This window comes from Equus caballus, chromosome 16 (assembly GCF_041296265.1).
Source record: "Equus caballus isolate H_3958 breed thoroughbred chromosome 16, TB-T2T, whole genome shotgun sequence".
Lineage (NCBI taxonomy): Eukaryota > Metazoa > Chordata > Mammalia > Perissodactyla > Equidae > Equus > Equus caballus.
In genome coordinates this window covers 55,580,311-55,606,598 of record NC_091699.1, presented here as the reverse complement: position 1 = coordinate 55,606,598, position 26,288 = coordinate 55,580,311, and the positions used below count along the sequence as shown (strand labels likewise).

At 37.4% G+C, this 26,288-nt stretch overlaps 1 protein-coding gene across 4 annotated transcripts in view; it reads right to left on the bottom strand.

The window, feature by feature from the left end:
- The window catches only part of ULK4 (unc-51 like kinase 4), a 513,120-nt gene that overhangs the window by 333,293 nt on the left and 153,539 nt on the right, over positions 1–26,288 (bottom strand). For all 4 annotated transcript variants that reach the window (XM_001917025.6, XM_023620688.2, XM_070237944.1 and 1 more), the window contains exons 23-27: positions 14,319–14,452; positions 12,759–12,880; positions 12,549–12,605; positions 5,340–5,391; positions 5,143–5,237 (exon numbers count right to left, since the gene is read on the bottom strand). In XM_001917025.6, the coding sequence (XP_001917060.4) occupies positions 5,143–5,237; positions 5,340–5,391; positions 12,549–12,605; positions 12,759–12,880; positions 14,319–14,452 (460 nt within the window). The remainder of the gene's footprint in view (positions 1–5,142; positions 5,238–5,339; positions 5,392–12,548; positions 12,606–12,758; positions 12,881–14,318; positions 14,453–26,288) is intronic.

The window sequence follows — 26,288 nt, the reverse complement described above, 5'->3', positions numbered from 1 at the left end:
TGCTGCATACAAATGACCTTGGTCTGAGGTAGCCCTGACTGGCAGGGCCCCAAAACAAGCAAGAAGCCTCTTGGAAGAGGAAACAGCCACACTAGGCTTCAGGGATGCCCAAAAACAGATTTCAAGGACAACAACCAACAAGCATAAATGTTAATAAGGTCTCCAAGAAAACAAGATGAACAAGATATAACAGACACCAAATCACATCACATCACAGTCTTCTGATTTTGGAGTTATCAGACATAGCATAAAACAACTACATCCAACAAATGTGAATAAATACATCACAAACTGGAAAATATCTATAGGGAACAGAAAATTATAAAAACCAATACAGCAGATTCAAAAAAACAGACAAGCAGAATTTCTAATGATAAAAGACATTCAACATATAAAAAATGACCAAAATTAAAAACTCAATGGCTATATTTGGCACTAGACTGGATATAGAAGAGAAATAGATAAAACAATTATCCAGAATATAACACTAAGAACGAAAAAAATGGAATATATAGAAAATCGGTAAGAAGTATAGAAAATACAGTGAGAAAGTTTAATGTACATGTGATCCAAGTTGCTGAAGGGGAGAGAGCAAAGGAAAGAGAGAACAAGCAGAGACGATGGCTGAGAATTTCCCAGAAATGATGAAAAAGGACAATCCAGAGATTGAAGATGCACAGAGAATCCTAAGCTGAAAAACTAAAAAGAAGTTCACATTTAGTTACAACAGAGTGAGTCTACAGAAAACCACAGATCCTCCCCTGCCCCCAAAAAAAAGTCTCAAAAGGGGACCAGGGGCAAAGAGACAGATTATCTTCAAAGGAAAAACAGACTATCAGCTAACAACTCTATAGCACAACTCAGAACATAAGATCATGAAACAGTATCTTCACAGTACTAAACAATAACAAAAGTAACTGCCAACCTCGAGTTTAATACTCAGCAAAAATCTCCCTCAAGAAACAATGACTTTAATCAGACAGAGTTTGCCACCTGCACACCCAAGCTAGGGAAAACTGTGAAGTTTGTACTTTGGTCAGAAGTAAGTGAAGCCAGATGGAAGAAGTGAGAACTAAGAAAGAAAGAAAAACAAAACAAGAAGTATGTGGGCAAATATGTGGGCAAACATAATGAACATTATAGTAATAATAATAATGAGTATTATTTTATTATTTAATAATAAGAGAGTTAAAAAAATAAGACAAAGTTCAAAATATCAGACAAAAATAACATATATCATGACGAGACTAAATGGAGTTAAGTAGGGTAAGATCTGTATTTTACTTAAGGAAAAGATAGTTTCTTTTTAAGTTCAGCTTTTAATAAGTAATTAAGTAAATTTAGGACAAGCAGTAAAAGAATAGAGAGAGAGAGTATCTAAATACCCACCTCACACAGAGAAAAAAATTAACAACAAAAAAGAGTTAGTTGATAGAAAAAAAAGATAAAGTGGAAGAGGGAAGCAAAATATGTATAACAAATAAAGTTTGAAAGAACATGGTAGAATAGATCCAAATACAGTAACAATTACAGTAAATGTAAGTGGAATACATTCTCCAGTGAAAAGTTAAATATTGGTCAAATTAGATTTTTTCTAAATACTATATGATATTTACATGACACAGATCTAAAATATAAGGATTGAGAGCTGTTGGAAGGAAAAGAATGAAAGAAGATACATCGGGCAAATATTAAGCAAAAGAAAGCATGTGTGATTATATTAAAATGGGACAAAAAAGACCTTAAGGCAAAAAGCATTACTAGAAATAAAAGTCACTTCACAACTATAAAAATGGTCAATTTTGTAAAATGACATAATAATTTTTAATTTGCATGCAGCTAATAACATGGCCTCAAATATATAAAACAGAAACTGACAGAACTATACGAGAAAAATAAATTCCTAATAGCCTCAAGGGAGATTTAGTTGTCCCTTGGTATCCACGGGGGACTGTTCCAGGAACACCCTCACACACACACGTAAATACCAAAATCCACAGATGCTCAAGTCCCTTATATAAAATAGCATAGTATTTGCATATAACTTACACACATCCTCCTATATACTTTAAATCATCTTGATTACTTATAATAACTAATACAATGTAAATGTTATGTAAATTGTTGTTATACTGTATTGTTTATGGAATAATAACAAGAAAAAAGTCTGTACGTGTTCAGTACAGATGCAATCATTGCAGGCCTTTTGATCAGTGATTGGTTGAATTTGTGGATGTGGAACCCGCAGATACGGAGGACTGGCTGTACAAACTCCTCTCACAGTAATTTATAGAAAAACCACACAAAAGTTAGCAAGGATATGAAAGATTTGAAGCAGATAACTAATAAATTTGACCTAATACACATACATTGAATACTGCATCTGAGAGCTGCAAAATACATATTCTTTTCAAATACATACAGAACATCTACAAAAAAAAATTTTATATGGGCTAATGAAGCAAGTCAATACATTTCAACAAACTGAAACTACATAGAGTATTTCTCTAACTTCAAAGCAATTAAGCTAGAAGTCAACTATAGAAAAATAACTAAGAAGTGTCCATGTGTTTGAAAATTTAAGTATATATCTTAATAACCCATGAATCAAAGCAAGTCTTTTAACTAAAAGATAATAAAAACGCTACATACCCAAACTTGTCGGATGCAGCTAAAGCAGTACTTAAAAGGAGATACAATCTTAAATGCATATATTAGAAAGGAAGAAATAAGGAAAATCAACGAACTAAATATTTATCACAAAAAGTTAGAAAAAAATGCAAAATAAATCCAAGAAAGAAGAAAGGAGATAAGGATTAGAAGAAATTAATGAAACAGAAAAGAAACATACCATAAAGGAGATCGGCAAAACTGAACACTGACTGGCTCTTTAATCAAGTTAGTAAAACTAACAAATCTCTGGTTAGATTGTTCAAGAAAATAAAAAGAAGGAACAACATAAACAGTAAAAATTTTAAAAGGATATATTATTAGATTATACAAACACTACGAAAAGATGGCAAGAAAATATTATGAACTTCTAAAACTAGATAAGAAAACCAAAATCATGGAAAGACCTGAAGAAGCACTGCCTAAAAGAGTATTCCCAAATGGCCAACCAACATTTGAAAAACTACTTGGCCTCATTAGTCATGTCGATCATACAATTTAAAACTACAGTGAAACATCACTATATACCGATTCATTAAAAGTGTGAAATAACTAGAGTTGGGAGGGTGAGGACATCAGATACCGCACTGCTGGGGTGAACGCACACTGGTACTATCTCTTTGGAAAACGCTACGGCATTTTCTAGACAAAATGAGTTTGCATATATCCTATAACCACTGAGTCCATTCCAAAGCACGTACCCTAGAAATAATGCACGCTTATGTGGAGCCAAACACATAAATAAGAAGATCCAGGGGCCGGCCCGGTGGCACAGCGGTTAAGTGCACACGTTCCGCTTGGGCGGCCCGGGGTTCGCCAGTTCGGATCCCGGGTGCGGACACAGCACCACTTGGCAAGCCATGCTGTGGCAGGCGTCCCACATAGAAAGTAGAGGAAGATGGGCATGGATGTTAGCTCAGGGCCAGTCTTCCTCAGCAAAAAGAGGAGGATTGGCAGCAGTTAGCTCAGGGCTGATCTTCCTCAAGAAAAAAAAAAAAAGAATATCCATAGCACTATTGTTTATAAATGCCAAAAACTAGAAGCAACCTAATATGTATCAAGAATAAATAAGTAAATTGCAATATATTCACATACTCAGCTTTTTACAATGGGATACTATACACTGGTAAAAATTTAAACCATAAAGATACTTAACAACATGGATGTCTTACCAACACTGAGTAAAGAAAGCAAGTCACAAATGAATGCATGTCGTATCGCACAAAGTGCAAAAGCAGGCAAAACCAATCTACATTATTTAGTAATGCACACATAGGCCTACAAAGGAATGCACGAGAATGATTACTATGAAAGTCAGGATAGTGGTCCTCCCTCCAGGAGGGAAAGAGTTTGTGATCGAGGTGATTTGGGGGCTGCAGAAATGTTCTGTTTTTTTTTTAACTGAAGGGTGATTTCTCAAGCTCTTGCTTTACTATTCGTTAAACCACACACATTTGAAAGCACTTTTCTGTATTACAATAAAACAAGAAGAGCAAAGAAAGAAAGAAAAGAAAACAACCATGAAGAGTTGGTAGAAATTTCCTACCCTCAAAAAATAATCATCCCCTCTCTCTTGAGACATGCGTCTTTAGAATCCTGAGCTGCCAGGTAGGCACTCAGGCCACCCTGAAGTCACCCTGCTGGAAACACCACACAAAGATGGAGAGAGATGCCAGAGGAATCCCAGCTGGAGGCAGACATGTGAGTGACTGAGACTTCAGATGATTGCATTCTGAGGCACCACAGACTGCAACCACCTGAAAGACCCCGAGTGAGAACTGCCTTGCTGAGCTCAGTCAACCTCTAGAACCATGAGAGAGAATACGAACATGACTGGTGTGGTTCTTGTCTCACCTGGCTCCTTTTCTTGAGAGCTTTCTGCTGATGAGAACACAGTCACAGAGCCTTTCCTCCCTCCTCTAAAGTCTCAGCTCATGTAAGGATCACTCCAAGGCAGAGGTTCTGAAATGGGGGCAATTTCGCTGCCCAGAAGACAGCTAGCAATGTGTAGAGACCTTTTTGGTTGTCACAAGGAAGTGGGGGAGGAGTGGGTGCTACCCACATCTACTGGGTAGAGGCCAAGGATGCTGCTAAACATCCTACAATGCCCAGGACATCCCCCCAACAAGGAACAGTCCATCCCCAAATGCCTATAGTGCTGAGGTTGAGAAACGCTGCTCCAAGAGTTTGTGCTATTGTTTACAGCAAATAATCAGGCAAGAAGTAAGAAGGAGCAAGCTGAGGGGGAGGTGTGGACCAGAAAGGAAAGAGAATAACAAGCAAAGGAAAATCCCAAAAAGCCAACAAGGAAGGAAGGGATTTCTTATGTTCATCCAGTCAAGGGGGCAGCTTTTCTGAGTGGTTATTTCATATGAGGAACACATATGAGCCAAGGATACATAAACTAAGTCTCTTTATATACAGAATTACCAAGTACAGAGAAAGGAATCTTCAAAAGCTGCCAGAACTGACCGTAGAGCAATAGTCTTTCAATAAAATAGGATACTGGATTATTGCTTCAAAAGCTGACAACGTGATCTTGATAAATTCTTCCGATGCCATCAGTCCTAGGAATACAGTTAATTACTATAGGTGTTTATTTACATGTTCAAAATCACAATATCAAAGTACCTCAAACAAAGATGTAAAATGTCCCATGGTCTACTCACCTATGGCTCCATCTATGTTAGTTTCTCCTGAGTCTATCGATTTAATATGACTCTGTAAAAAATAAAAATGTTAATAAATGGAGATTTCAAAATAACTCTAAAATAAAATATACATAACATTTTGCCGAAAACTGCACCTATTATTCTTAATAAAATAACTCACAGAAGGCATTAAATACTATACACATATTACGAATACTATAACCATAGTTTTAAAATATGATCATAGAAATAGTATATGTATTATAAACTATAATCACTTTTAAATATACAAATCACTATCAATGAGACAATGTTGGAATGAATTCAACAGCAATATAAGCACAGAAAGATCAACCTACAAAAGTGAGGATAATCCAATTGATATACAACCATTTCCAATATGCCACACTTCCTCACTATCTTGGAAGTTAGTGAGAACAGCACCTAATCAGGTGAAACAGTCCTCTCAAAGGAAGGTCAAGCCTTAGCCACTCTGAGTGCAAATTTCATCAAGATGTGGCAATGTAAGGCCTGTCTTCAAGTGTCACCACTGTTTTCAGCCCCTCCTATCTACTTCCTACCCCAACCCTAACTCCCTTGTCTGTGCCCCCACACACCATGCCCGTGCCTCCTTGCAGAATGACCCTCAACACGGTTTTAGAGGCAGGCCTGAGCAGCTCAGCTGTGAACTCCCTGGGTGAGCTTCCCAGTTCTGAGCCGAAAGCTCAAGCCAAAGGAGGTGCTCCATGAACACAATGTGAATGAAACAATCAGGGGCATGGCTATAACGGGCAAAGCACTCATTTTAGTGATGTGTGGAGACACTGCAACTGAGTTCTGGCCCCTAGCTCACAAAATAACGTGTATATATTATTTTATATATGATATCAAATAGCAACTAAAACATAAGATGACCCTGGAATAAAAAAATAATTAAGCAAGTAACTAGCCTGGAGCAGAAAATGGGTCTACTATCGTCCAATGGTTTTCTCAAAATTTTTGGTAAATATAAAAGACCATATATAACATACACAAAAGAACATATGTTTAGATTTTATGTTATAAAGAATAAAGAAAACTCTTAAACCCACCATCCAAGTTAAGACCTAAGACATTCCCAATTCCTTACCTGAGCTTCCCCCATCCCACCTGCCTGTCATTGCTCCAGAGATAACCACAATCATGAATTTATCACGTCCTTGGCATTTTTAAATAGTTTTACCATATATACATGTGTCCCTAAATAGTATACTGTTTATTTGGGTATTTTTGAACTTTGCTGAAATGATATCAAATTGTATACAGTTCATACAAATGGTACAGTACATAGCCATTAAAATGTTGGGGGGAAAAGAATTTTAAAGATATGGGAAAATACTTATGATACAATGTTAAATGGAAAAAAGAATGCAAATCCATATATATATATATATATATACAGCATAGTCTCAACCACATGTACTGGTATAAGTCATATATATATGTTATACATACATAAACAGTTTTTCTACATACAAATGCATATATATGAATTGAAAACACTATAAGTAAACAACAATATGTTAACAATGGTTGTCTCTGAGAATAGTGGAGTTAGGGCAATTTTTTCTTCAAATCTCACTATAATTTCCTACATCTTCTTAAGTAAGCATGTATTTTATAATCTAAATAAATAAAGTCAAATTACCTTTAAAATAAGAGAAAATCTTAAAGACACATGCTCTTTGAAAATTGAATTGTAAAACAGGATACTTTGAATTCTTTTTTTCAGTCTATGACTAAACAAACAAAAAAGACTGAAAAAAGAAATAATGTAATAAATAATGAAAAGAGGCAACGTAAGCCTTTCATGACAATGTGGTTGAAATAATTTCACAAAATTCTCAAATGGGCATGTTAACTTTTGCTGCATAACTGCAGATTTGATGTTGAATACAAAAATTCAGAGAAAGATGTCTTTTGACTTAAATAAATCTACTTAAATGTTGACGGATTACTAAGTAAAGAAAGAAGGCAGAGAATGTTATTTATACTACAGTCTTTCCCATAAATTTTTTAAAAGAATATATAGATAATACACAAATATAGATGTGAACAAAAATTTTCAAGGAAGAAATCACAGGAAGCCACTGGCAGAGGCTCCTGGTGGGAGAGATGCTGACACAGGAGGTGTGCCTTTACTTTTCATTGTCTGCCTTTCTGCACTGTTGGATTTTCTAATAACCATAGACATGCATTAAATATTTTTCCTTTTTAATGTAACAAAGGTTATCTAGATGGTGAAATTATGGACTTCTTTTAACTTATTTTCTTCCTTATACTTCCCCTGTTTAATATTAAAAAAAAAAAACCTTACTGAATGTTTCATAGATTTACCAATTTTAATGTCTTTTGATATATTTCTTCATCTTCATTCTCAGTGTAATAAGAATTAATCAGGTGAGAGTGAGGACAGGGTAGGAGGCATTAGAGATTCAAGGAGAAAAGGGAATGTTTGAATAGTCATCTAGATGAGCGTGAAGGTATATAAATTAGGAAAATGAATTAGATGTACCAGTCTACAGAGAGGGCTCACTTGAGATAAGCAGTAATGAATTCAAAATGAGATCAGTTATTTTCGACCTGTTTTTCTCTAGCCACATTTAGCCACTCAAAGCAGGGGTAGGGTAAGTGGAGAACTTAATTGAACCAGGATTTGGGTTTTCCAGAGGAGGACAATGGAGGAAGAGACTACAAAGGGAGTTATGGGTGTATGTGAGGCAGTAATGGGGGCTGGACCAGGGGACTCTAAGCTGAATAAGGAGAAAAGCGAAGTTGTCAGGCCATGGGAAGATAGGATGGTGAGTGGAAAGAGATAAAACCAATTTAAATCTAAGAGGAATCAAAGAGCTGTTGGAGATAAGGAGCAGAGGAAACAAGCTGAAAATTAGGGGTCGTGGCCAGATAGCGTGACTCTGATAATAAGGTCAGGAGAGTAGGGAAAGAGACAAGCTCAAGTGGAGAGAGGTGGTCAAGGAGCTGAGAGGCTGAGGTGTTGGCAGGATCCTCCACAGGGATATCTGATTCTCCAGGAATGATGACAGGAGCAGCAGGGACCCAGTGACAGTGAGCCCAATGCTAAAAGATTTTGAGGGGCAATGACACAGAAACCTGTAGATGACCACAGCACAGGGGGTAATGAAAGCTAACTTCTGATGGTGCGAGCTTCAAAGGTGGGAGTTTTAGCAAGACAGCCAAAAGGATGGACCCCTCCCACAGCTAGGCTCCCTGGGTGGAGGAGTGTGGGGCAGAAAATGGCCCCATCTACGAGGAAAAAGGGAAAGCTGTGCCTGGAGGGCTGGCAAGTGCTCTTCAATATCATTTGGTACTTCAAAGAAGCCGAGAATCAGCTCCTGTAGCAAATTGGCTAGATGAATTCATGATTCATAAAAGAAGGAAAAAAACTCATAATAAGACCATCTGTGTGGCAATGAGCAAGAATAGAGTATGATATCTTTAAAAATATAGAACTGCAGTCTCTCTGCTTTATTTACACAACTGAAATCAAAATCTATCAACAAACTAACATTCACTTAAAATAAAAATCTACAGAGGGCAGGAAGTTATACCTTTTCTTTGAATAATTATCTCAATGCCCACAATGAGTAAAGATTTATTAATGATGAAGATTATAAATCTATTCTTGTATGAAAATCTACTAGGATAATTTTACCATTTCTCTTATTTGAAAATTTGAGTCGTGATATCTTTTTGTAGAAAACTGTAACCGCCACACAACCACCGCACTTTTATAAACTAATGAGGCCAGAACTTAAGAACAAAAACAACAAAGTCTTCTTCTTCAGCTCATTAATCAAGAGCATTTTCAAAAGGACACCAAAAAGACAGTGAACATTAGGTTAATAAACATCATGAGTTCCCGAACATACTTCCTTAATGCCATTACTTCCTGTTTCCCAGCCCAGTTCAATGGATGCCCAAAAGAACTATGGTATTCATCACAGAATTCCACCTCCCCCGCCCCCCCCCCCCCCGAGATGCTTTACTGCTACAAGTATCCCTAGGTAACTTTCTTTATTACGGCATAAGGAAACACGTGTGGTGACACACTGCTTTTGCCAATAAGAACTGAAAACAGCAATTATCAGCTGTGTACCCCACTTTTGCCTGGACTCTTTGAAAGTTTAATAATGATTTTAAAGTGTCCTACTGAATTGTTTCCAAACACTAGCTCTCTAACATATAAGAGGACCAAAACTTCATTTTACTCGGGAAAAAGTGTTTACAAAAAGTTAATTCCTATACTTATGCCTCTTTATATAGGAAGTATCCTGTATTTTCTTACCAAAAAAAAATAAAGATGCCTATAGATCAAACAGGCAAACCATGCCTGGTGCCAGTATGAAACCTGAAGCCAATAGGAAGCACAATTCCCACGCCCCCTCCAGCCTGCTCCTTCAGGACCCTTCTAATGTATAGGGATCACCCCAACCCTGACCCCTACTCCATACCCACCCGGGGCAGGCCAACAGCTCCAGGAGAGTTGCGTTAGTGGGAACCTCAGAAGTTCTTGGCAGCAGCTTACTGCTGCTGGATAGAGCTAATACAAGTGGACCAAGCTTGAATATCTCAAATTAAGACATTTTTAAAATATAAAAGGACAATAGGCCTGCCATAATAGAGACTATACTAGATACATTTTGAAAAATACTAAAAATAATATTTATCTCCAGATAGACCAATAAGGCCTCCAAAACACGGTGCTAAGAATATACATATGAATGGACTGTTTCCTCAAGCCACCAGGACAGAAGATGCACTGTGCTCCAGACAGTTTCACAAAGCCATTCTACAGAACATTCATAGCTGTGCAGCCCCCATCCCCTAAAAACAAACAAACAAACAAACAAAACCTCTCAAACAAGTTCAGGAAAACTTTGCCTAAGCAAAATTAAAGAGAATTCTTTTAAAGCAGAAAACCCAAGAGGCTGTAACGTGCTGCTCTGCACTGTGAATTTCTAAGGAGCTGTAGGACATTGGATGAGTTGACTGTGCCTCGTAGCATCAGTAGGGCACTGCGACTTCAAGAAAATTTGTGGCATCTTCTGGATTATGAATCAACTCATAGAAGTAACATCCAACTCTCGACAAGTCCATAGTAACATGCATAAGAACTGTGTGGATAATTAAATCCAAGTCCTTAATTTTAGTCAATACATCTCTCCCTTTACTAGTATTTCATCAGCGCTATCAACACTGAGTATAAGAAAGATAGACACACAGCTAACACCAAATAACAGATGGGATGAGAAAAATAACAAAAGAATTCTCGGACTGGCCAGGATTCAAACTAGGAAAATAGCCTGAAAAGAGCCAAAATACCTCTTCCATTTTATTTGTCTGAACTCCCTCTACTTGAATGAGAGTTTCGAGGAAAAAAAAGAAATGCTCAAGATTTTTCAAGATCATAATTATCTTTGAACCAGATAAGTTATTTTCCATTCCCTAACAGGGCCTACATTAACACCCTACAGAATACACCTTTAACCCACAAAGAACACGCCCACTCCTGGGAAAAGGTGAGCAGACCTCGGTGTGGCCTCCTCCCTTGTTTCTAAACATAGTATCACATGGAGCAGATAAGTTCTCCCTAAAATACATACATGTAATTCCTGAAAGCCCATAAAGACTTTTACGTTGGAGAGCAGTTCCTTGAAAGCCTACAGTCCACTCAGCTAATGTAGGCAGAGAAAAGTACTGCGTATGAAAAAAAAAAAGTAAGAGAACTAACACAGGACAATTATATCTATCCTTAAACAAACAAACACTGTACCAAAATACTCTCAGGTGGCCTACAAGGGCAAAATTGCTATTTTCAGGCACCAATATGTAGCACAATGGAATTGTAAATACAGAATTATAGTCATGCTAAAATGGTACCCAGATTGTACTTAAAAACAAATTAAATAGCAAACTAAAGAAGAAGATAGGGGCTGGCCTGGTGGCGCAGCAGTTAAGTTTGCACGTTCCGATTCTCGGAGGCCCCGGATTCGCCCGTTTGGATCCTCGGTGCAGACATGGCACCGCTTGGCAAAAGCCATGCTGTGGCAGGCGTCCCACATATAAAGCAGAGGAAGATGGGCATGGATGTGAGCTCAGAGCCAGTCTTCCTTGGCAAAAAGAGGAGGATTGGCAGCAGTTAGCTCAGGGCAGATCTTCCTCAAAAAAAAAAAAAAGATAATTCATGAATGTATAACCAAAATTATGTACTTTGCAAAATTTCAGATTCAAGGCACCAGGATGGTAAAGATTTTAAATTGAGTACAAAGGACTCCTACTGCATTGCCTCAACACACGTCTTACAAAAAGTCAGTGACCTCGACTCAACATTTGTACTTCTAAAACTTCATACTTCACCCTATGATGAACCTCCTGGAAAACTATATGCTCACTTATAGGTGACAATCATTTTTTTATTCCAAACTAACAATAAAATTGAGACGTTTACTTCACTTTAACTAGATAACTCTACGGCATTTTGAATATCTCAGTTCAGTGTTTATTATTAATATCAAAGTAGGACTGGAGATGCTGGGTGACAGATGTCTTAGCTTTCTCTCTGTACAGCTCCCCATCTTATCAACAATATACACTGTAACTATTCCAAGCAAGGGGAAAAGATAACACAATTCATGAGCCACAACCTGAACAAAAAGACTATTTTTTGTGAGCAAAAATTGAAGTGAAAGATAATGCAATGATTTGTTTTTCACTGCTACCCACCTCATCAAAATTAAATTAAATAAAAAGTTAAATTGAGCTTAACTTAGAGAAATACCATCATAAAAAGAGACACTGCACATAACTGGACAATGTAAGCTAAAGTAAATGATGATGATATTCCCAGCATTCCACTTTCACTAGTTTTATTATTTTAAATTTTTTCATGAAGCTTAATACCAAAATCTATGAAAGTGTTTTCTATCGCCTTATTTACCCTACTTAGGAGCCATCTCTGAACAAAATACACTATCAGAAGAGAATGCATTTTTCTCCAAATGTCAAATTTTATTACAGTCAACAGATAAAAATATAAAAAGGTCACTTCCCTAGAGACAAATAAATACCACAAGGATTTTAAAATTACCTCATTCTGACACCAAATTCCACAGACAGTAGAGACAGTCACATTTTTATTACGAACGTGAAAAATTCAGCGTTACTCACAAGAACAGTTCCGTAACTGAAAAGGAACTCTTCTGTTACAACTTGAGGTCGAAATACCTGTGTGATGAAAGTTTCCACACATTAAATCCTGAAAGCCATGTACAGGAAAAGAAAAAAAACGAAAATGTCTTGTCTGAGTTGACGTTTCTCAGCTCCAGTTTACAAAGAAGGCAGTCCCATTTATATTATTTTTTCCCAATCAGATACTACCTGCGAAGTTACGAGATGAAGCACTATGGGCATCAGGGGTAGACATGTCTTCAGCTGCTTTGCCTGAACCGTTGATGGGTGTTTACGACCAGAAACGTTAGCCAAGGCAGTAAGAATGTCACCTGCAAAGCATATCCCGTAACATGCATGGAGGTTAAAGACCACAAATACTTAGGGACCACTGGTCATTGCTTGAGGACTAATGGGACTGCTGACGTAATTAATCTCCAAATAAAACAGTGAGTAGAAGATGTGTATTTTACGCACAAATATTGAGATTTTAACAGAGAGTTGTGGCCTCTGGGGACAGAATGGATATAAACTTGATCTCTCATCTAGAAATTTAAAATAGAATTTATAAATGGTTTTGATAGAGTGGTGGTTTCAGAAATGATTTTTCTTCCTTTTTTTTTTTTTTTGGTACTTTCCAAATTTCAACCATGAGAATTTATTACTTTTATAAACAAGGAAAAGTATTAAAAAATCATAAGTAAACATTATACATCACAATGTTTTAATAACAGAATAGGATGGAAGTAAAAAGAGATCAATTCCTAAAACTTCTCACTGGATGATAAGTCCAATAGTAAATAAAACTTGCATTGTGGACATCTGAATCTTATCAGATTCTAAAACAGGATGGGCCTGGTAATAAGAAACTCAACTACCAACTGAGCAGATTGTGGCCTTCAGGTTGAAGATTTTTAAAAGTTTATGATTTAAAATAAATTTTGAAATGCTCTATTTTCAGTCATTAGCAGGCAAAAAATTTCCCAAAGTATTATTAAGGAGCAAATAGGTACTGTCAATCAGCCATAAAGATATTTTCATTACTCTGACAATATTCTGAATTTACGATTCCAGGTATATTTTATCATAACAAGTTGGATCAAATTTAACATTTTAAACATTTCTGATTTATAGCTACATCTGCTGGAAAAGCATGGAATGGGATTTCAACTAACTGTACACATTCCTTAAACTATTTTAATTTCTGCAAATAACAATGAAATAAAAGATTAGCAGTAATAAGCATCCTTAGCAAATCACTATTAGATATTTTTATTTTAAATTTTTCAAACCAAAAAAATTTTCAAACTTTGAACTTCAATATTAAAATTCTTGAATATTAAATGTTAATCCCTATGCATTTTTAAATTCTTTTAACAATAAATAAACTTGTGGCTCTAATCTGAACGGAAAATTTTTTTCTTCAGAATTAGGCAGAAAGAAATCTCTAGAAAAGTTACCCGGAATAATAGTGAAAGTGAAATTTTAAGTAATTAAAATGCTTTCCTTTTATTTTCCGAAATGGCCTGTTTACCACAGACAACACCTCAAAGTAACCTTTAGTCTGCTCATTGCCTCGATCATGTCACTGATGCAAAATAATTATGAAAACAGATAAGGCACACTTCAATCCTAAAACTACATATTCAAGAAGAGCCACTGCACTCGCCTACAATAACAGACCAGCAAGAATAAAAAAGAGCTGATGCCTAAAAGCCAAGTCGCAGAAAGGTAAGCAGCAAAGGGCCTGAGGACGTGACTCCAATTTACCCAGGACTCGTGGCAGTTCCTGCACGATGTGACGGATGAGAAGGCCCAGGCATTTGGACAGGTACTCATTGCCGCTCTGCTGCTCCTTGCCTGGAGTGGTCTTTCTGCTGTCTCTCTCGATGTACATCACCAGTCTACATACAGAAAGTGCAAAAGATTACCTCTCATGATAAAACAGTTGATAGCATCTGTTCGAAAATGCCACCAAGGCAAGTGTTTCCAGGGGGCACAGTCCCAATCATGTTGACATTTAGATTTGTAGCAACTAGTCAGGCACAGTCCATTTTTGCCTTAGAAAAATCTTAACGTTTACACAGAAATAAAATAAGGCAACTTTGAATATCTCTGCCAATATATTACAAAACATGCCCTGATTTTATTTGCCCTTGGCCCATGAAAAGAAACCACACTCTCCAGATGATAGATGAAAGGCAAACTAAGGTATCTGGATGGAAAACGGCTCTTGGTGTTTCAAAGATTCTAAGTAGAGCCACAAGCTGTCTGCAGTTTTGTTGGTCATCAGTATTAAACTTGCCTGGAACCTCCGGCAAGTCACATGAATTCCAGTTCTTCCAGTGAATTGCGTACTTAAATCCAAAAATAAATGGTTTCATTTGGACACTGAGTTACATAGATAGCCAACCTTATCTGAACTGGATTTTACATGTGCTTTTGTCCACTGGTTTTATGATATCTGCCATTTAATAAACTTATTTCTTCTTCAAACCGCTGGCATTCAGTAAACATTCACCTCTGAACCAACTGTTTCCAACCCAGAACCAGGGAACGTATGGGGCCATCACCCTAGATACTTAGGAGTGTTGTTGAAAAGTTTTAGGCCCACATTTCATCGTCTTTGCTGGACCCACCAGTCATCTTCCCAAATTCCCATTCATCCCACCTCAAAATGGCAAAGAGTTCACGGATTTCATCATGCAAAAGCCCCTTTACAGCACTCTCCCTTTCCATACTCCCTTGCCATCATCCATCTCTTTCGTTCGGTGGTACTCACACATCCCACCCAACTTCTATTTCTCACAGAGAACTTCCAATCAACTCCCACTGTAAACTGGAAAGAGGTGGTTTTGTACTTAATACATATATGCAAAGTATACTGAAATATTAATACATAGCATTTATGTGGTGTCTTAGATTTAGTCATGTTTTTGCCTTTTTGCTTACTATTATTTGGAGCCCTATTAGTGAACGCATGGGGATAAATCCAAATCAAAAGTTGAAGTTCCAAATAAGCCAGTTAGCATCCTCTGTTCTAGTCACTGATTAAAGCCCCAGCCATATTTTAACAAATATATGACATTGCTCAAAATGCACAGAAAATATTGATGAATCAGCACAAACGTATCAAGACTACTTAAAGAACTCAAAGCACAAAACTCAGCCACATAAGATGTCGTGAAAAGACCAGGACCAGCCTGGCCAGGCCAGGGAGCCTGGAGCTCCCTGTGATCTGCAGTACCACACACAATCACTGTGCCCTGGAGCTCCCAAGAGAAGAGCAGCAACTCCAAGAACCCCTTGGTTAGTTGGCACCTGTTCCATCAGTCCAATCTAAGGAGTGGGGCCAGAAAATACGAGGGCCATGGAAACCCATCTTCCTTTTCTGCTTCCCAAGATGGATGGCCTGACATCTCCTTGCCTAGTCTCACCATCTGCAGAACAGCTTTTACAAAATTAAAGACTATGGCATTTAACTGCATCTCCTCCAGATAAGTATTTCAAACACCCTCTCCGATCATAATCTGCCCTTGCTCCTATCTGCATGTTCTTCTACTGTGACAGGTCCTCAACTTCCTAGGAATTTCTACTCATCAAATCCATATTTTCTCCCAATCCATCAGCCCTTTCTTTGCTTTCACATAATCCCTGCTCGATTATATCCCACCATCTATCTACCTAGCCAGCTTCAGCTTCCTTTCTCTCCCCTCCAGTCACACGGCTCTTCTTTCAGTCCCTCAAATTCATTATCTCCTCCAGCTACTGCCTCTCTGCCTGCATGGATCTTCTCTCCCCTCCCTGCCAGTGGACTCATACATATTTCATAATTCACTGCAGTTTTCACTGACTTCCTTAAATTTCTCCATGATATTGTCCCATAGCATAGAATACATTAAGGCTCTTACCCAACTGCAACTTTATAATATATTTTTGATCACCCGATAATATTTGTCATCCCAGTAAATTTAAAAATACCTAAGGCCGAGGATTATATCTGATTTTGCTCACAACATCTTTCCACTTCTGGGCACAGTTCTTGACATGAAATAAGTGCTTACACATGAAATAAGAGCTCAGACATGAAATAAGTGCTCAATAACTATTAGCTGAATAGATACATACTGCTGTTGGCACTGCCATAAGATTCTATCTAGTTCTCTACAATAATTCTTTGGTCCTCATTTTTCCCAAAGCCTTTTTCTTAATTCTACTGTCAAAATGCGTTTGACATTTATACTGCTGGATTACATAAGAAGTAAAAAAACTGCTGCTTACAAAAAGATACCATGAGCAAAGTCAAAAGACAAATAAATTGGAGGAAAATATTTCCCCATTTAGTCCATCAATGGATGAATACATACAGAAGATGTGGCACATACATACAATGGAATAGCATTCAGTCATACAAAAGGAAATCTTCCTATTTGCAACAAGGATGGAATTTAAGGGCATTAGGCTAGGTGAAATAGACAGAGAAAGATAAACACTGCATGGTATCATTTATATGCAGAATCATTAAAAAAAAAAAAAGGTCAAACTTATAGAAAGCTGAAAGTATAACACTGGTTGCCAAGGGCTGGGGGGAGGGGGAAATAGGGAGCGGTCAATAAAAGGATATAAACTTTCAGTTATGAGATATATAAATTCTCAGGATCTAATGTAAAATATGGTGACTACAGTTGATAATACTACATTTTATGATTGAAGTTTGCTAAGAGAGTAGAACTTAAATATTCTCATCAGAAATAAAAGGTAAATATGTGAGGTGATGGATGTGTTAATTAACTAGATAGGGGAATCATTTCACAATGTATACATATATCAAATCACAAGGTACACTTTAAATATCTTATAATTTTATATGTCAATTATACCTCAATAAAGCTGAAATATTTTTAAAGAGACAGTTACATTGGGGAAAAATACAACTCACATCACAAAAGGCTATTAAATATGTATACACACCCACATATGTACATACATATATATGCCTCCCAGACATCAATTAGAAAAAAAACTAACAAACCAAGGGGAAAAAATGAGCAAGGGATAGAAAAAGGCAGTATACAGAAAAGAAAATATAAATGGCCAAAGCAAAAAAGATGCTCTACTTTGCCCATAATAACAGAAATATACATTAAAATATTTTTTAGCCCTCAGATGGCCAAAATTCAGAAGGTTTGATAGCAAAGACTGTCGTCAAGACTCTGAGGATACTGATATTCTAGCACATTGCTGGTGGAAATGGAACTTGGTGCAAACCCCACGGAGAGCAGGTTGGCAGTATCTTCAAAATTAAAAATCTAGTAATTCCACCTCTAGGAAGAAATTATTCTATATATACTTGCATACATATAATATGACACATATTCATATTTTCCTGCTTATGAGAGCCAAAAATTGAGAGGGAAGTAGCCAGAAAAAGAAGATTGGTTAAATAAAATATGGTCCATCATTACAATGTAACTATCAAAAAGATTGAGGAAGCTCTGTATATTATATGGAAAGAAGTAAAAGATACGTTGTTAAGCAAAACAAGCAAAGTTCAAAATAGTATGCTTTTTGTGTAACAAGAGAGGAATATAGTCTATATTCACATTTGCTTAAATAAAAAAACCTCTAGGGGCTGGCCCTGTGGCCAAGTGGTTAAGTTCGTGCACTCTGTTTCGGCAGCCCAGGGTTTCGCTGGCCCAGATCACAGGCGGGCACGTGGCACTGCTCATCAAGCCATGCTGTAGCAGCATCCCACATAGCACAACCAGAAGGACCTACAGCTAAAAAATATAAAACTATGTACTGGAGGGCTTTGGGGAGAAGAAGAAAAAAGAAAGAAGATTGGCAACAGTTGTTAGCTCAGGTGCCAATCTTTAAAAAAAAAAAAAAATTCTGGAAGGATATATAAGCCATAAGCAAATAATAATGCTTGATTTTCCATGATCATAGGGGGCTATGAAGCATAAGGTGGAATATTTTTTACCTTTTGAATATCTTTGGTTTTAGAACAGTGAGTATGATCAATACTCAAATTTAAATGTTTTTAAAACCTGAAGTAACATCATTGCCCCACAAAGCCAACTCTCAAAAAAAAAAATTTGTTTAGGTGATATAACGCTCAGTTACATAGGATACCCTACCAAATGATAAACGCTGAGCGCAGTCAAACAGACAACTCTTTGCAGGATCTACAGATCTATTTTTTCTCACAGTGCCAAGTGTCAGGCTGAAATAAACCAACAAGAGTGCTACAGCAGTACCCAGCACTTTATTATGGTCTGTGGCCCACTGTGATTTCTAGATTTTTTTCTCTTTTCCTTCTTTCCAATCTTTTAACTTGACAATATTACGATAGAGGCAGCAACCAAATCTGTATATGGTTCCCAGCTCTAGCACTTTCTACTAGTGTGATCTTAAACAAATTTCTTAAACTCTTAAAAGCTTCAGCTTTCTAATTATAAAATGGGATAATAACACCTGCCTTGTAGGACTGTTGTGAAGATTAAATGAGATAACAGACTGGGGCATGACATGTAGTAAACACTCAAGAAATGGTAGCTGCTACTATTAATTACCATTATTATTATTACAATTGTATGACTGTTATTATTATTATTACCACCACTAACAAACTCAAAATACTGCTTCCTTGAATGCACAGATCTTAAACGAAAATTCCCAGAGAAGGCTACTCTGTTTCTCATCTTAGTTTCTGATTCACAAAGCAGCATGGTCAAAAATCCTGCCTCCAGACTCCCCTGCATTTTGGAGTACTGAAGTTCTTACAAATGATGCTCCCATGGACCCTGCTGCATCTATCTCCTAGTGTACAAGTGCAAGAGTTTGTTAGGGTACAGATATAAAAATGGAGGCTCGAATGTTCCACTTCGCGACACCGTCAAACTGTTTCCCAAAGTGGTTGTCCCAATTTACTCCCACCAGCAGAGTTCGAGTTGCCTCTGAGTTACAATCCCATCACTATCTAGTAGTATCAGATTTAATTTTTACCCACCTATAATTTGTGGTCCCGACTTGAATTTTCATAATTGTTAATATGGTAAGCGTATTTTGATAGTTCTTTGCTGTTCACATTTCCTCCTTTGTGAAACACCTGTTCAGGTCTTTTGCTCATTCTCCCATTGGGTTCTTCATCTTTTGTTATTGATTTGTAGGCATTATTTAGATGGTCTAGATCTTTCCTCTTCCCTTTCTTTTTCCTGCTTTCTCTTTCTTCTCCTTTTTGTCTTTCACATTGAAGTCCTCAATCTACTGGAAACTGATTTATCTTCTGGATTGAGGAAGGAATCTAATTCCATTGTTTTTCCAAGTGCATAACCCCTTGGAAACCACTTGCCTGATACTATTTATTGAAAGGGTACTTCTAAAACTAAGGGTGAAGGAAGAGGGGTGAAAAACAAACATTCGGCAAAATCTGACTAAAAAGCAGTTTGATCCCTAGATTACCTCCTCTACCCAATGAGCCTAAGTGACTGCCACTAGACTTGTACTGAGGTAGAATCCTGGAGATTTATTCTCTAGAGAAAGAAAAACAGAAAGTTTCTAGACTGGGAGAAAACAGGCCAAGTCAAAGGGAGGACCACCAAACGAAGCAGGGAGACTAAGTGAATTTCCACCCAATGAATACGGAGACTTCCAGGCCCCTTCCCCAGGGGCTCCCAGGATTCTGGCGGCCAGATCCTAGCCTTTCAGGCTGATGACTGGATTGCTCCACATGCTCTCTGGTGAAACTAAGTGGCCCAAGAGAAACTTTCTAGAGATACTGATGCTAAGGTTAACATTAAAAAATGCCCATACAGATGATCTTAGTGTGACGCTCCAAGTCAACAAAATTCACCCATGCACTGAGAACTTCTAAAACAGGTTGTCTTTCCCTCAACTCTTAATCATGACCAGAACAAACATTACCAGTTATCTGAGAGCACGGCTGCTTTGCTTGACATTTTATTTGCTGATATTCATCATGTTCTTTTTCGTTGCTGCGTAGTATAGTCCAATGTGTGAATAGCACAATTTATCCATTTACTGTTGATGTATATTGGAGCTGTTTCAATTTATGAATAGTACTAAGCATATCTTATGTTGGATACATGTAAACATTTCTTTTGGATATATACTTGGAAGTGGAATTGCTCGATCACAAAGCATTCCTAGATTCAGTTTAATAGACATTGCTGATGATCAGTTTACCAAAGTGATATTAAATCAATTTATACTCTGGCAGGCAGGCATAAGAATTCCAGTTGTTCTACATCCTCCCCAAAACTCTGCATTATCAGGTTTTTTAATTATAGCCATTCTTGTGGGTATCCACTGGCATCTCATTGTGATCAAACTGAACTTTCCTGATGACTAATAAGGTTAGGCATCTTTTCATGTGTTAAATGGCCAATTGGAGATTACCACTTTTGTAAAGTGCCTGTTCAAGTCTTGTGCTCATTTTTCTATTGGGTTATCTGCCCTTCAGTTCTTTATATATTTTAGTTAAGAGCCCACTGTTGATTATATATGTGGCAAATACCTTCCCCTACTCTATGGCTTGTCTTCTTACTCTCTTAATGACTTCTTTGGATGAACAGAAGTTCCTAACTTTAAGGTAACTCAATTTATCAATACTTTACTTTATGACAGTGCTTTCGAGTCCTGTTAAAAAGTCTTGGTCTACTCCAAGGTCATGAAGATATTTGCATTTGTTATCTACTGGAGGCTTTATTGTTTTATATTTTTACATTTAAACATGAAATTTACCTGAAATGACCTTTTTGTACACTGTAACTTAGAGGTAAAGTTTTATTTTTTTTCCTATATTGATATCCAAAATTATCAACACTATTTACTCTAAAATCCACTGTCTTCCCTATGTTTCTTCTGTTCTTCTCCATGTTTTCCATCCTCATCGCTCTATACTGATCTCAGGTGACTCCAGTATATTAATTTTCTATTCAGCTGTGTCTAATCTCCCATTAACCCAGTCCACTGAGTTCTTACTTTCGGTTATTGTATTTTTCAGTTCTAGAACATTCATTTTGTTTGTTTTAATAGTTCTAGTTCTCTACTGAAATTTTCATCTTTCTAATTCCTTGAATATACTGACTATAATTATTTTAAGGTCTTTATCAGATAACTCCATTTTCTGTCACCTCTGTGGATACCGGTTTATCTTGCTTGTTTTTATACCATATCATCTTATCCTCTCATAGGCCTGATTACTTTCTATTGAGTGTTAGACTATACATGAAAACTGGAAGCATATTTTGAGGCCTAGGATTAGACTTCTCCAGACAGGATTTACATTTGCTTCTGGAAGGCAGCTAGAGTACAATAATCCTGTATCACCTTAATCCAATCAGAGATTGAGATGATTCAAAAGTGGACCTCTTTCCCTATTCCAGGAAATCCTCCAGATAAATAACAGGGATCCTAGAAACAGAGAATCCAATAGAAATTCTGCCAAAATTTACAGAGTATAAAAAAGCAAATTCACGCTTGTCTATAAGAAATCAATTTTTCTCTAAAATTTAAATTATCCATTAAAAATTTAATAATGTGCTGCTTAATTATGATAGTTTGAAATATCTTTTCTTTAAGGCAAAAACTACTCAGTTGTCAAACACTAGTACAAACTGTTAACACATAAGAAAATATCTTTTACCTCTGCTGGGAGAAATAAAAGACTGATGGGATCCACAGCAACATAAAACTAACTCCAGAATGATGCTCCATTTCCTCATGCTCTCCGCAATGCCCTCCCATTACAGAATGTGTTTACACAGGCTATAGTAGAATAAATTGACTTTACTGACAAGGGAACATTAGTTACTAAAAGAATTCACATTCTATGAAGGAAATAAAATGTGGAAACATTTGAGCCCAGTGTCCATAAATGCTCTACAATTGCTCTACAACAAAACTGCAGGTGATATTTCTGAGTGTTCTACAAGGGTATCAAGTTAAAAAGACCAACAATCTGAACAGTAATCCAAGTAAATGCCAAATAAATAAGATCCATTCTTCTTTTCTTCCCCCATTACCTTTAACAGGATTATTTCTTCCCAGAACATGTCTGTTTCCCAATCTACTGCCCCCCTATTTCCCTCCATTTATCTCTATGATTCATTCCCACTAACCTGACCACAATTCTTACTCTCATCGCAATAGGAATCCTTATGTTCATTCCACACACAGCCACCTTTGTACTTCCCTCATCTGCCTTCTGTTATGCCCTCCTGCTGTACCCCCATGCTTCTGTGGCCAAACTTGCCATGTCCTGGACTTGTTCACATCACTAGTGCCTATACCAGTGCAGTGCCTAGAGTAAAATGAGCTCAATGAGTACAAGGATTATGACATTAATTTATTCATTCAATAAATATTTATAGTGTCTACCATGTGCTAAGCACTTTTCTAGTTAATGGGGATACAGGTCCTGGAATGCACATTCAAGGGGGAAGAAATAGACAATTAACAAATAAATAACTAGAAAATATTAAGGTGGTGATAAGTCCTATAGAGAAAATCAAACAAGAGTAAGACAATTAGTCACTTGTCAGAGAAGGCTTCTCTGACAGGATGTCATTGAAGCAGAGACCAGAAGGAGTGAAGAAGTAAGCAACGTGCAAACTAGAGCAAAATATTCCATGCAGTTGGGAAGACACATGCAACATCTCAAAGGAAAGCACTTGCTTGGTGTGCTCTTGTGTGACTAGGGCACAGTGAAAGGAAAGATCAGAGAGATAAAAAGGCTCCAGACCCTGTAAGACTTTATAGGCCATGGGGAGAATCTTGAATTTTACTCTTAATAAGAAGGAATGACATTATCTGGTTTGTGGTTAAAATCAGCCCTCCGGATACTATGAGTAGGAGAGGCTACAGAAGCATAAGAAGATCAGTTAAAAGACAACTGTAATAGTTCAGGTGAGAAATTATGGTGGCTTTGGCCGGGGTGGTAGTGTGGAAATGGTGTGAACTGATGAGATTCTGGGTATCTCCTTAAGGCACAAATAATTAGACTTGCTATTGATTGGATGTGAGATGTGAAAAAAAGAGAGGAGCCAAGACTAACTCCATGCAACTTTGCAACTGGAAGAACAGAGCTACCATTTATTGAGATGGATAAAGACTGCTGGAATAGCAAGTCTGGGGTAGAAAAATCATTATTAGACATGGAAGTGTAGATAGCATGTTGGCAGTTGATATGCAAGTCTGAGTTCAGAGGAAAGGTCCGAAGCTGATGACATCAACCTGAAAGTGATACATGGACGGATGGTATTTAAGGTCATTAAACTAAATGAGATCACCCGGGGTGTAAATATCCAAGGACTGAACAATGGAACTACCCAAGAGCTGGGTCATGAGGGAGGACCAGCAAAAGAAATAGAGAAAGAGTTACTAGTGAAGGATGAAGAAAACCAAAACGGTGGCTTGACTGCCAACTAGAGAGTACGTCAAGAAAGGAGACAGTGGACTTCTAGTTTCTGGTAAAGGTGAGATACGTTATTCAGACAAAACTTCCCAATATCAACAAACAACAATGAAAAGCACTGAATAAAATATATATGCACTTAATAAATAATCATATCAAATTATGTACACTACAAATAAACACAAGAAAAATGCTTGTCTACTGTTATACAAGAAATTGCAATTCAGACAAAATTTTCAGTGACAGCATCATAAATTGGTGCAAAAAGTGCTGTCTCTGAAATAATTTAAACGGAAGAGAAGATGATACACCCTGGAACACTGTGCCAGATGATGCAGAAGAAACTCAAGGAACTGATGTCAAACATGCTGCGGTGAGACTCAATAAGGCAGTTTTAAAAGGCACATGTTGAGTGTTGAAATAAAAAGAAATTTATCTTATGAAATGCAAGAACAGAAAAACATTCTAAATCAGTATATTACTTTATATATGTAATTGTGAGTACATATGTGTAACCACAGTAACAAATTAAATATTTAGAGTTACAGGTGGATATTTGTCTATTTCATCAAATTTCTAAAAAATTTACATATTTACCATGGTCCTAAAAAAACCTTCTTTTTGGAATTTTCATTGAAAAATTAGGCTTTCATATTATAATCAAGATTGCCTTGAATTTAACTAACTCCAAGATGTTTTTTCATCAGATTATTCTAGCTTTTGTATAGAAAATTAATTTTGAGAGGGTGAGAGTGAGATGCAAAACTAGAAGCAGAGAGACCAGTTGTGAGGCTGGTGTCACAGCCAAGAAAAGATGCTATTGGCTTGGATGAAGGTATGGGCAGTCTTGCTGGAAAGAAGTGGATAAATGGGGGAGGTGAGGAATCTTTTGGAGAAAGAGTCAATATGATTTGCTCATGAATTGGATTGAGTGATAAGAAAAAAAATAACATGGGGTACTCAGAGGTTTGGGTTTGAATAACTGGATAAAGAGTGCTACCGAGCATTTTGGAGTGTCAATGAGATGGGGAAGTATGGGAGTGAAGATGGAGTTAGGAAGCAGATTTGGTTTGTATATGTTAACTTGAAGATTCTTCTTGGGCATGCCATTGAATACGTCAAGATAATGTAAGCCTGGAGTGCGGAAAAGGTTATATAGGTGCATATCAGCACAGAGGTGGTATTTGAAGCCACTGGATTAGGTGAAATCACCTTAGGATAGTGAAAATAGAGAAAGGAGAGCCCAGGATGATGCAGAAGAGGGATAATCAGCAAAGAGACTGAGATGGGAAGAAAAAAGGAATGTATGTTAACTTCCTACCAGAGCCCTATAACTACAAAGGTAAACTTCGGGTCAAGTTGGCAAGTTGAACCCAAGCATTTTCCTTCCCTTTTTTTGCATATTCCCACAGGAAATTGCATTAGCTCTAAAAACAGGTAATCGTGCCATTCACAGCCAGAATCTTCAAAGAATTTCCTAAAGGTGATGGTGCAGACATAAGTGGATTGAGGGAAGGCCCAAGTACACGAGGGAAAACCCACCTGAGAAGTAGGTAGAACCCCAGCAGCACCCTAAGCTCCAAGGGCAAGGGAACCAGACAAGTTGAGACCTAGGAACTGATAGAAGAGCTGAGTTGTCAACCCTACGACCAATTTTTTAAATGAATTGCGTACCAGACAACCTGGCACAAAGGCCATGCTAACTAAAAGGAAAGAGATCACAGGGAAATAGCAGGAAGGAAAATTTTTAAAGCAAAGGAATGACTTGAAAGTGACATTTGAGGAATGCTAATCTGATAGCGGCATAGTTAAAGAATGAGAGGGAGGAAGCCGGACAGGGAATTAGGAGTTACAAGTATGCAGGCAAAGAGGAGAAAGAGAAAGGAACTCAAGAGAAAAGAACAGACTGCCTGAAAATGGCGTGACTGGAAGACAAGATTCCAATAGTCTATTATTGAGAGAATGACACATTTGCATTGTGAAAAGTAGATTATAAGGGTTTTAGAAATGGAGAAGCCATACTCCTTGCTTTAACTTAAGCCGGGCTCCTCCTTGAAGATGCCATCAGCCCTGCCCACCCCTTCCTACCCGCCGGGACACCCTCACTCCCTTCCAGTTCTACTGAGCTCACTGTGCCCTTCGGCGGCCTACTGGACTACTTCTACTGCAGATCTTCCCGTGTGCAGTATGCTAATGGAATAAGATGTAAACTGTAGATATCCACCCCACTGGGATGCATCCTGGACAGCTTCACAACTGGTTCCCTGCTGTAGCCATACACTATTTCCAGAGAATCACAA